The 11,489-nt window shown below is 36.2% G+C and overlaps 1 protein-coding gene across 1 annotated transcript; it reads left to right on the top strand.

Annotated features, from left to right (window-relative positions):
• Positions 1-5,363: 5,363 nt before the first annotated feature.
• Positions 5,364-11,489, top strand: LOC121733442. The gene is made up of 3 exons (XM_042123701.1): positions 5,364-5,405; positions 10,207-10,420; positions 11,130-11,489. Exons 2-3 carry the CDS (start codon positions 10,220-10,222, stop codon positions 11,298-11,300), a joined length of 372 nt encoding a protein of 123 aa, XP_041979635.1. The 5' UTR covers positions 5,364-5,405; positions 10,207-10,219; the 3' UTR covers positions 11,301-11,489.

The raw sequence follows: 11,489 nt of genomic DNA, 5'->3' as shown, positions 1-11,489 counted from the left end.
TGTACGACACAAAATATCAATAAGTAGATGCCCCGCGTGGCTTCGCCCACGTAAATTAGGAATTTTACAGAAACCGTACATTTTCCCATGAAAAATAGCTCTCTTCACGTGGTCTACTCTATATATTATATGTACATATTATGTGCCAAATATTGCCATAAAAATTGCTCCAGTAGTTCGTGCGATAAACCCTTTCTAATATTTCCCCCGTTTTTCCCACATTTTCCTGAGTTTCTTCGGTCGTATTAGTCGTAGCGTGATAATAATATAGCCTATAGCCTTACTCGATAAATGAGCTATGTTACACTGAAATTAGAAATAAGTTTTTAAATCGGATCTGTAGTTCCTGAGATAAGCGCGTTCAAGCAAACATACTCTTCAGGTTTATAATATTATAAGTATAGATTTTTTTAAATTATCGCTTGACAAACTCGAGTCTCGATCTAAAAGACTATGAAAAGTACCAATAACAGGCTCATAATCATGGGACGATGCATGGTATACTATGGTAATGATGATGATGATGATGAATGTAATTTGCATAGTAGCATATGCTTTCCGTTCTTAAAACAACGCCGAAACAGGGATTGGGATTATTTCTATAGAAGACATACCGCGTTTGTGAACAGTAGTCCACGATAGATACGTCATAGGTAGCATTCTGTAAGAAACAATGATGCTACAAACATACCTACAGCTTGCAACGTAACAGCGTACTATAAAATAGACTGTGGCGGTACCCACGATTAGCGCCACATTTTCTAAGTGCGTCGGTATTTATACGACAGCTGAAATCAATCACGTGGGCTTCAGTCTGACCAAGTATACCACCTCTCTCGGTTGGAAGATCTTCCTTTGAGGCCTCCAATCAATACCCCATAATAGATTATGTTGCGTTTTATCTCACTTACAAGCAATGTTGGTAAAAATTGAGAAGGGAACTAAATATGTCACAAAAGTGACTCTATGCTAGATAAGTCTGAGGTCGTTTTGCATCCTTTCTCTAAGCTTATTTTGCCATTGAGTTTGCGTAAAACAGCATTCTAAATACAGGTGACGACACAACACAGTCACATGACTTAAAAAAAAACAAAATTAATTGTTTCATAACGCGTACGCATTCAGATGATAATCTCTTCATTAAATTTTTTCTGTGGCATTTTTAACGTTTGAAGATTTTAACACCTCGCTTTTGTAATAGTAATCTATTACTATTACAAAATATTAATATAATTTTGTAGTCGTAATACGTGGGAGAGCCATGCTTCGGCATGAATGGGCTGGCTCGACCGGAGAAATACCACGTCCTCACAGAAAACCGGCGTGAAACAGCGCTTGCGCTATGTTTCGCCGAGTGAGTGAGTTTAACGGAGGCCCAATCCCCTACCCTACTCCCTTCCCTACCCTCCCCTATTCCCTTCCCTACTCCCTTCCCTACCCTTCCCTATTCCCTTCCCTTCCCTTTCCATTCCTACCCTCCCTATTCCCTCTTAAAAGGCCGGCAACGCACCTGCAGCTCTTCAGATGCTGCGAGTGTCCATGGGCGACGGAAGTTGCTTTCCATCAGGTGACCCGTTTGCTCGTTTGCCCCCTTATTTCATAAAAAAAATCACTAATGTACTTGATGACAAATGATACTTAAGAATTTAGTTAGAGATGTTTTCCTACATCTACTTTAGTTGCAACTGGCAACTATGTATTGTGTTTCGTAGAATTATTAATGGAAAATCTTCTATGATTGTCTATGATCGACGTTGGTTGTGCATAATATTGTAAAGTGTAGACAGGCGACAGCTGTGCAATCAGGATGGTAATCATGTTAAAATGTTCTTTCCTTGGACCTTCATTTATCTATAACAAAATTAGGTCTTAGACGCGAAGCACTTAAAGCCTTGTTTCACTACCATTCTGTGTGAGGCTTGCTCTTGGGTCATATCACTGATGATAAAATATGTGTTTACATAGCTCAGTGATGATGATGAATGTAAAAGGCAGTAGGTGCACACAAACCTATCAGAATCCTTTCACTTCCTATAGTGCTAGGTAATTGTAAATTGCCACTCTACCATGTTATTTAATACCCTACCTATTACCTAATATTGTTGGTGTACTGGTAATGATGGATAAATTTGGTGTAGAATCAGGCATGACGCAGCATTTTCTGTTATCGTGCCTAGAAACATTCATTTTTAAAAATTAACGCTTAAGGCGAGGATAAACCCCAATTTGTTATTCCGCGACTTCCGGTTTACCTAGTTACAATATAATAACGAAGTTTTAAAAAATATGAGATATAAAGCACAATATTTAAAATATCTTAAACCATAAACATTTTAATAAAACGTAATACTTTGGCTGTAATTAATTTACAAAGTCACCTCCGACAAAACTCTATTTCATCGAAATATAAGTATTAACTAGGATAATTATACATTTTATTTGAATAAATTGTTAGTAAATCTATATTAAAAACTCTTTAACCGAACAATTTTGTTTCTTAATGTTTATTTCCAAAGATATTTAAAAAACATGAAAAATAGAGAAGATCCGCTCGAGTGACTACAGTTTTATGCTAAGCTAAAATGAATCTTATTGCGATGCGTATACGCTTGGTCTTTGGTTGTGTGCAAAGATATCGTTTTGGATTGAGATTAATCCCCGCCTTAAGGTGACGCCTTGATAATTTGGCTGCAGCGATATAGATTTTTCTCAACAATGACTAAAGATAATAAATTAAAGTTCATTGTCAGTATTCTTCATGTATTTATCTTTGAATTATCCATAGCATAACACGATTGGTCACCTTTTATAACACATAATGATTAATCAAAAAGACCTCTATAAAAACAGGGATTCTAATTTTGCCAACAGAGGAGAGTGATTAAAGCTTCCAAAATTTGTACATAGATTAGTTCAAGCATACACTATAATTAGCCCATAGCTTATAATATGAAAAAATATATTTATGGTTTTTAAATTACGCGACAAAAACGCCCTTTCCATTTCTTGCTGTTCCATTTCTACAAGCGATCTAAAACATATCCAAAACGATTTTTTACTTAAACGCGGCGTCACCTTAATATAAGACTACATGACGCCCGCAACTGCGTCTATCGCGCAAGAACCGTAAATTTTTCGCGGCAGAAAACATTTACATTTTTCCGGGATAAAAAGTCCTTACCCGTGTCTCAAAGTATGTCCATTCCTCATCTAAATCGGTGCGTGAAGAGGTACAGACAGACACTTTCGCATCTATTATTATAAGGAAGAAATATTAGTCATGTACAACTCTATAATATTTTGTTGCTGTATGCTCTACATAATGCCATACTTAAGGGAATATTACGCAGTATCTCCACCCGTAGCATGGCTACAGTAGAAATACGAAAGTATAGACAAACAGAGGAGATAAACTGAAGGTGTCATTCCGATCTTTACCGCGGCTAGCCGCCATCGACAATAATTATCAATTAAAATGCCACTTTGTGGCATAGACTACGTCATGAAGTAGGATTTTATTTGATTTTTAGGACTATAGTCTATACTCTACGTCAGGGGTCACCAATTCGTTTCGCTCGGGGACCGTTTTAAGACATGAATTGACCTTCGCGGTCCACACATTTTACGTAAAAAAATTATTAAACAGGTAATTACAGAAATCACAAAGGTATTTTTTAGATATCAATGAGAAAAGTAGGTAACTATTTTTTGTGGCTAATTATCTCTCTGAAGTTTGGAGTGAAATATTGGTACAAGCTATAGATATTGACATTAAATCCTGGAGATGTTGAAGTCCTAAGATGAACGAAGATCATCTTCGAACATGTTTGGTCCGCACACAATGGGTCGGCGGGCGGTCCGGATGCGGACCGCAGTCCGCCATTTGGTGAACCCTGCTCTATGTCATAAAGTGGCATATTACTTTATTTTTGTCGATCGCGGCTAGCCGCGGTAAAGATCGGAATGACACCTTCAGTTTATCTCCGTTGTTTGTCTATACTTTCGTATTTCTACTGTAGCCATGCTACGGGTGACAAAATATGTTTCGTTGAGCGGATGGGTAAAGTAGAACCAATTCGGTCTTACAGCTCCTAGACTGACTCTAGTGAACTAGACGACTTTGGGAAACTTCGAATGCAGCTTCCGTTACCTATAATATGCAAAGAAGTATACTTTATGCATTAAAATATATTATTATACTTAGGGCCTGTTTCACCACTTCCTGATAAAGTGCCGGTTAGGGTATCCATAACTTATTTGACAGATTCTCCATACTCTATCCGTCAAGTTAAGTGGTGAATAGCCTATCCGACACTTATCAGGAAGTGGTGAAACAGGTCCTAAGTAGAGGACGCTCGCAAATCGGTTGCGTCCAGAATCCAAATTAGTTTATCGCGCGGGAACCATTTTTCCAGGATAAAAAGTATCCTATGTCCTTTCTCGGGACTCAAAGTATCTCCATATAAATAGGGAAAAAGACTATTCGGCTTACTTTGGATTTTAGCTGAGTAGCTATGACAGTAACTAAAAGAGACATCATTTATAACCTAAGTCGTAAGTCGTAACGCTTTATTATAACCTCATTTAAAATGTAACTGCTTGTCTCATCTATTAGGCAAATAGCTGATATTATTACTATCATATTTTATTATCATTTAATATGCGTATTTACGAGATTCTTCAATTCCTTTCACATTTAACCATGACTCGGACAAGTTACTCGAACAAAACGTAAACATAATATTGTGAAAGACATAATAATTGATCATGGTTCTTGCAAGTCATCGTTACTTAGGTATTCTAAATTCAAAATAATAAAATCGGTTTTCAAAATTAGAATAGAAAAAAATACTGTACCGATAGGTAGGATACGTTGCAAGATTTTTGCGTAGGTATGTAATAGTTTTATTCTAGCTAGAACATTATTTCGACTGACCAAAATGAATTCATATTTTGAGGACTGCACTGGTGTGTAAAAATCACAAACATCGATATACTGTTTTTAGGTCAAAATAAATAAAAAATATTTATATTTGTATTTGGGTTTTATAAAGGTGTTATTTTTATGATTATTTCTATGTCTACATGGAAACTAGGGATGTGTAAAGAGCCTAAGGAGCTTCCAAGATTAAGGACTAAGATAACTGATACCTTTACTATCTATATGATAGCTCTTCGCATCCTACATTTCTTTAAAAAAATATATTTTTTTATATTTCAACATATAAGTTCTACAAATCACATGACTATTGATGACAAATATTTTGCAGCAACCCTGGAAACCTCTCGAAGTCATTGTGGCAAATAGTAGTGGTGGCTGCGCTGACCGTTCTCTTCGCGGCTTAATTACTGTAGTGTGTGTGTTTGTGGTCGCGGGCTCTGACTTCTCAGTGTACTGTGCAACGGTCAGTTGTAAATTCAAACTTATTTCTCAGCTGTGAAAAGGTTTTATGTGAAAAGTTTTTTTTTTTGTGAAAAATCATGACAAACGAGTATTTTCGGGAAGTGTCTCTAAAATAGCTCTACTAAGCGCCTTAAATGCAGTTTTAACGCATAAATAAGAGTTTTCTCGGAGAGTGCTTCAAATTTGAAAATCTGTGCAATCGTATAATATTTCAATTCTTTGTCTGTTCATTATAATAGCATGAAGATATTAAGTTACACAATTTTTCTTACGTTTTACATTTGTAATGATTATAAAATTCTAAATAGTTAAAATTGTTAATAATTGCTAATTATAATTAATTTTACCCTGAAGTTAAAACAACATATTAGCTTTTTCCATGTTTTAACCAAAAACACGTAACGTCCTGTGTTATTTATCAGTGAACTGAAGTACTTAATAATTATTGTAGTGTAAATTTAGGATTTGAGAATAACAACTTCCGCAGATGTTGGCGGAAGTTCGAAATTCGAATGCGACAACTGAGAAATGAAAAACATTTTTCTCTGGCAGCGCGTGCCGGGTGCTACACGGATTTTGGTTGACAATGTAGAGTACCATTTAGGTAACTTGCTAAATTATAGCGAATTATAACTCTTAACTAAAGGATTGTCTTTAATATGTGGTAGGGTAGGACTATAGTCCTGTGCTTTATGAAGCATAACAAAAAAATCATGCAATTTTAGATTTTTTGATAACTCTAGGTAGCTACTTACATAAATTCATGGTTTAAATATCAAGCCACTGAAAGTCTTGTTTATTTAAAAAAAAAAAACATTTTTAATAATATTTACACCTAAATACATTAGCATTATTACCAATGGTAATAATGCTATTTATTATTACGAAGCAATATTTTGTCTAAGTTATACGAGTTTCTTTGCGTTCAGAATGCATCTTTGTCTAAAATGTCAAGATGCAAGCCGCTGGCTCCAGGTCACTTAAAACTTGAAAGTAAGGTGTATTGTGCCATCTCGACCTTGAACATATTGTGTATGCCAGTATACTATACTATTACACAACACGACCGTCAAACTAACGAGAATAGCTTTTCAAGGGTTTTCTAAGTTTTTTAAAATTAAACTAACGACTCACGGCAGTCATTGCATCTTACCGTAAAAAAAACAACAAAACCGTCGAAGTTTTACGAAATTCAAACTCAATCAAATGACAAATTCATTCTTCGGCCATTTCCGCTCTCGATTTGTTTGTTTCCGTTCCAATTTTTGAAGTACATAATAAAAGTATTACAATTTATAGTTTTAAACCTAAAACGCCAAGAATTAAATATTTGTTGTTTTTTCGAATTTAATTCGAGATTTAATTTCTTCGAGAAAATTCGAATTTAATGGGTTTTTATTGGGAAGGATGATTGAAAACGCAACTGCCGAAAAAAATATTACAACATGTAATATAGTATTTCACACAAAATAAAATAGCCAGTTGGGTAGACTGGTGCAGTTTACCTAACTTACCTAGTTACCAAGTAAAATAGTGTCCAAAGTACTGGTTCTATTATAATTAATTTTATACTTTCGTTTATTTTCTAATCTGCATACAACATTGTTCGATTTGAATAATTAAGTTATCCACTTAAAAATACATTATCAATTATAAATGCTAACTACAATAAATAAAGTTTAATGCAAATTTAACGCATTATAATAAAATCATAGATACATTCTCACAATTTAAAATTATGCAATATTAATTTTTTAATTTACGTGCGTAGAATAGGTGTAGGAAAACTTTAAAGTTTATTGTGCCAATTCTGTCCTCTGTTACATAATCTATAATTGTTGTGTGCAAAACACGTGTTGTTCCGATCAGAGAAACTGATTCATAATATAAGTAAACTAGCTGTGCCCCGCGGTGTTACCCGCGATTTATTAGGTAAACTAAATTGTGTTTTCATAGGTAAATAGTTATTGGTGTAAGAGACAAAACGAATTGAGTTTGATAATCGGAAACATCAATTTGGATGACTGAGAGATGGAAGTTGATTATTCTGTCTTATATTATTGTTTTTAACTGATTTCCAAAACGAAGGAGATAAAAAATATATATTTTATGTTCAGATGTGATTTTTTATGATAAATGAATACTTTGCCCTTTGTGTCACGAAAAGGAACTGGGGTCGGGGGGCCGCAGCCCCCCAAGTAGAAGACGGGACGAAAGCATGTTAATCAAATGACCCACCCTCGAAATCTGTGTGTTTAGTTTAGGTTAGTAGAAATTCACATTTATGATAAATAACTTAGTTTATTCCTAAAAAGGACAATTTAAACTCAGCACTAACAACGCGATACCATTTCGTTAAAAGTGAAACTACCAGGAGGGGGGGGGGGGGGGGGGAGGGATTGGTGGGACGCAGCCCCCCCCCCAATTAGACGACGGGACGAAAGCCTATTAATCAAATGACACTCGAAATCTGTATGCTTAGTTTAGGTTAGCATAAATTCACATTTATGACAAATAACTTAGTTTCATCCTAAAAATGAGAGGAGCAGATGGGCCGGGGCAAAGTCCCGGCACAAACAGCGGAGTAATCGTTGAACATAAAAAATAAAAATAAAACGAACATAACATAACCTCCATTTTGAAAGTCGGTAAAAAATGTAGCCTATGTGTTAATCCACTATGTCAGCTAACTCCTTGTAAAATTCTGTCGCAATCGGTCCTGCCGTTTAGGCGTGAAGAAGTAACAAACACACAAACTCACATACTTTCGGCTTTATAATATTAGTAGGATAAATTAGTTTCATCCTAAAAATGAGAATTTAAACTCAGCACTAACGACGTGACACCATTTCGTAAAAAGCAACACTACCAGGAGGGGGGGGGCGCAGCCCCCCCAAAGAGATGGGCCGGGGCGAAGTGCCGGCACAAACAGCGGAGTAATCGTTGAACATAAAAAATAAAAATAAAACGAACCATAACCTCCATTTTGAAAGTCGGTAAAAAATGTAGCCTATGTGTTAATCCACTATGTCGGCTAACTCCTTGTAAAATTCTGTCGCAATCGGTCCAGCCGTTTAGGTGTGAAGAAGTAACAAACACACAAACTCACATACTTTCGGCTTTATAATATTATTAGTAGGATGGCGGACCTATGTAATTTGGAAGGGTTCGCTCAAGCCAACGGATCTGACCAAAATGAAAGTGGTGGGATAATGTTAGATTTTTCTAGGTAATAGGGATACGTTCAAATAAGAGTTTGCCTGTAATCGTTTACTTTTAGCTACGCTAGCTTTCTGTTTTTTCAGACTTATATGAAAAGTAGACTTCCCGCAGGGCTCCGCTCGTGTAATAAATAATTTCACGGGAACTGTACATTTTTTTCAACAAAAGATGGCCTTCCTCGTATCTACTCTACATTAATTGTAGCTAATTAAACAAACGAACTCTTCAGACTTACAATAATCCTCACTTTTGATATTAAAAATATTAAAAAAGTGTGTACATGTTTTTCGTATACCTTCGCGCTTAAACGGCTGAACCGATTTTGATGAAATTTGATATGGAGGTACTTTGCGTCCCGGGAAAGGCCGTATGACAGTTTAAATTGCGGGAAAATTGACGATTTCCGCGCAATAAACGAATTTTGGCAGTCGGCACAGTGATATTGCGGGCGGCATCTAGTATACTTGAATATGTAGGTCAGCGCCTAATCCTTCATTCACATGATGATTGCGGGGCCCGATATTACATTGTTCTACATGTAACATCACGATTAGTCGCAATTATACTGATTATGGCTTCGAAAGCCATGAATTATTATGTTGTATGGCGCAATAGAACAATTATTTATTGCCAATGAAGAGGCGAGTTTGCATGCTTGTGATACTGTGTTGCCTTAAAACTTTTTAGACTAAATTGTCTGCTAGACTTGAGCTACTGGAGATCACCCTAATGTGTACGAACTTCGGAATCGGAACGGTCCAGTATGGGGATAGTCTACTGCAACCACTTATACTGTGACAACTGGCCTTATCGATTATAAAAATACCCTCAATTGTATTGATATATTTTTTCTTTGTTTACGTTATGAATTGTTAATTTTATAATTTTAACAGATTGTAATCTATCTCCTTAGCTCACTCGATGTGATTTGTAATGTTTACTATAACTTACATTGTTTGTATCTCTTTACTTCATTGTCTTTATGAAAATTCTTATGAGAATAAATGTCTTAAAACCTAAACCTAAACCTAAACCCAATGATATGTAGCCACTAGACAGAGAGGATTTAATATTATGGGTAGTGGGTACTTTTTGTGATAGCCTGCAAGAAATTAGGAATGCCATATCCCACCGTTTATGATGAATTAAACGATGTAGAAATTAGAATCATGAAAGTTTACTACGTAACATTATTATTAGCATTCGTAAAGATCAATATTTTATGTCACAGTTCAAAGACACCCTTAATACCGCTCTTGAACTGGCGAACCACCTGAATCTATTTTTCAGAAATTTGAGAAATACTGACAAACAACCTTTCTATTAGGATATAAGTAACGTTTGTTTGTTTGTTTGAACGCGCTAATCTCAGAAGCTACTGGTTCGAATTATGACTGTTGAAATTAATATTTGAATGCGCTTCGTTCACGAACTACTGGATCAATTTTTATGTTATTTGGTACAGTTATACAGCAGACCACGGGGTAGGTCGTAGGCTACTTATTTGCGAGAAAATGTATGATGCGGAACAACTAGTTACTAAAATTTTAACACTTATCAAACAACCTTTTCAATTTCAGAACAACATCTAACATGAAGACAAGTTTATTACTCTTACTAGCGGTTATACACGCGTCAGTGGCGTATCCGTCGGGGCCCCCGCACCCCGCGGTAGTGGCGGTGCGACACGAGGAGGAGCAGTTGCCCCCTCACCTGCGGAAACCGGCCATCTTCAACCCGCGAGTCCACGCGATCATCTCGCTGACGAGTCTACTGCATCATGGTGAAAACCTTGTGAGTATTAACTTTGTTGGCTAGATAATATAGTGCTACAGATGATCGTCAGTCAGAATACGAGTATGATTGCTTGAGGAGTATTTACAGAAGAGAAAAGCGAAATTAGTGGTAGAAATCCTTTTTTTTCAAAACCTCTATTATCTTCAAAGTTGAACAGGTTATTGTGTCGTAAGATCAAAATCGGACTTAATTCTCCGCCATATTGTTAAGTGTTCTTTGAGATATACAATATAATGTATATTCGTGGCTGTAGTGTATCGTAGACTCTCAACACTATCAATTCATAAAATTGGAATCTTCCAATTTTATGAGTTGGTTCCAAAAGTAGGCTTATTCCACTTTTCCCCGTTGACAATCCCCAACAACGGGGATTAGTGAACTTTTTGTTCACTAATCCCCGTTAACGACAATTTTTGCTTGTAATGGGGATTTATGAACTAAAAAAGTTCATTAATCCCCATTACTTTAAAAATAATATACTAATGTAAGAATCTACTGAGTCCATTTACTTAAACTTTGCACAGATAGACGTAGAGTATACTACAGGAATGTAAATAGGCAACATTGCATGTAATTCCCATAAAGAAATGTCCATTAACAGAATGGTATAATTTACATACGATTACTTTAAAATATATTTAGTGAACTCATTTAAAGATTTTAAATAATATTATCATGTAGCTAAATTCATATTCCCTTTTTCCAGGTATACGACCGTGAAGCGGACAAGGTGCCCCGTCACGAGATCTACAAGATACTGACTCATGCCGGTTTCCTGGCGCGACAGAAGCTCAACCATGGTCCCCAGTACAACCCTTACTCGCCGGACTTCGAAGCTCAGTTCCTACATAACCCTGAACTGCTGCAGTATTTGTAGAGAAGCAGTCGTGTAGATAGGGAGGCCCGTATGTTTTGCTCCAATTTGGAGATTTTTGAGGGTCGGCTGATACAGCGGCAAACGCCTATGTACCATCGAAAAAATTGATCCATGGGCAGATGGTGTGTCTACGTACCTAATTAGGTCGGATTACGTCAAACCCAGCCTACAGTCCCTACAGATCACGAC

Source organism: Aricia agestis, chromosome 13, assembly GCF_905147365.1.
Source record: "Aricia agestis chromosome 13, ilAriAges1.1, whole genome shotgun sequence".
NCBI lineage: Eukaryota > Metazoa > Arthropoda > Insecta > Lepidoptera > Lycaenidae > Aricia > Aricia agestis.
This window is presented reverse-complemented; position numbering and strand designations above follow the sequence as displayed.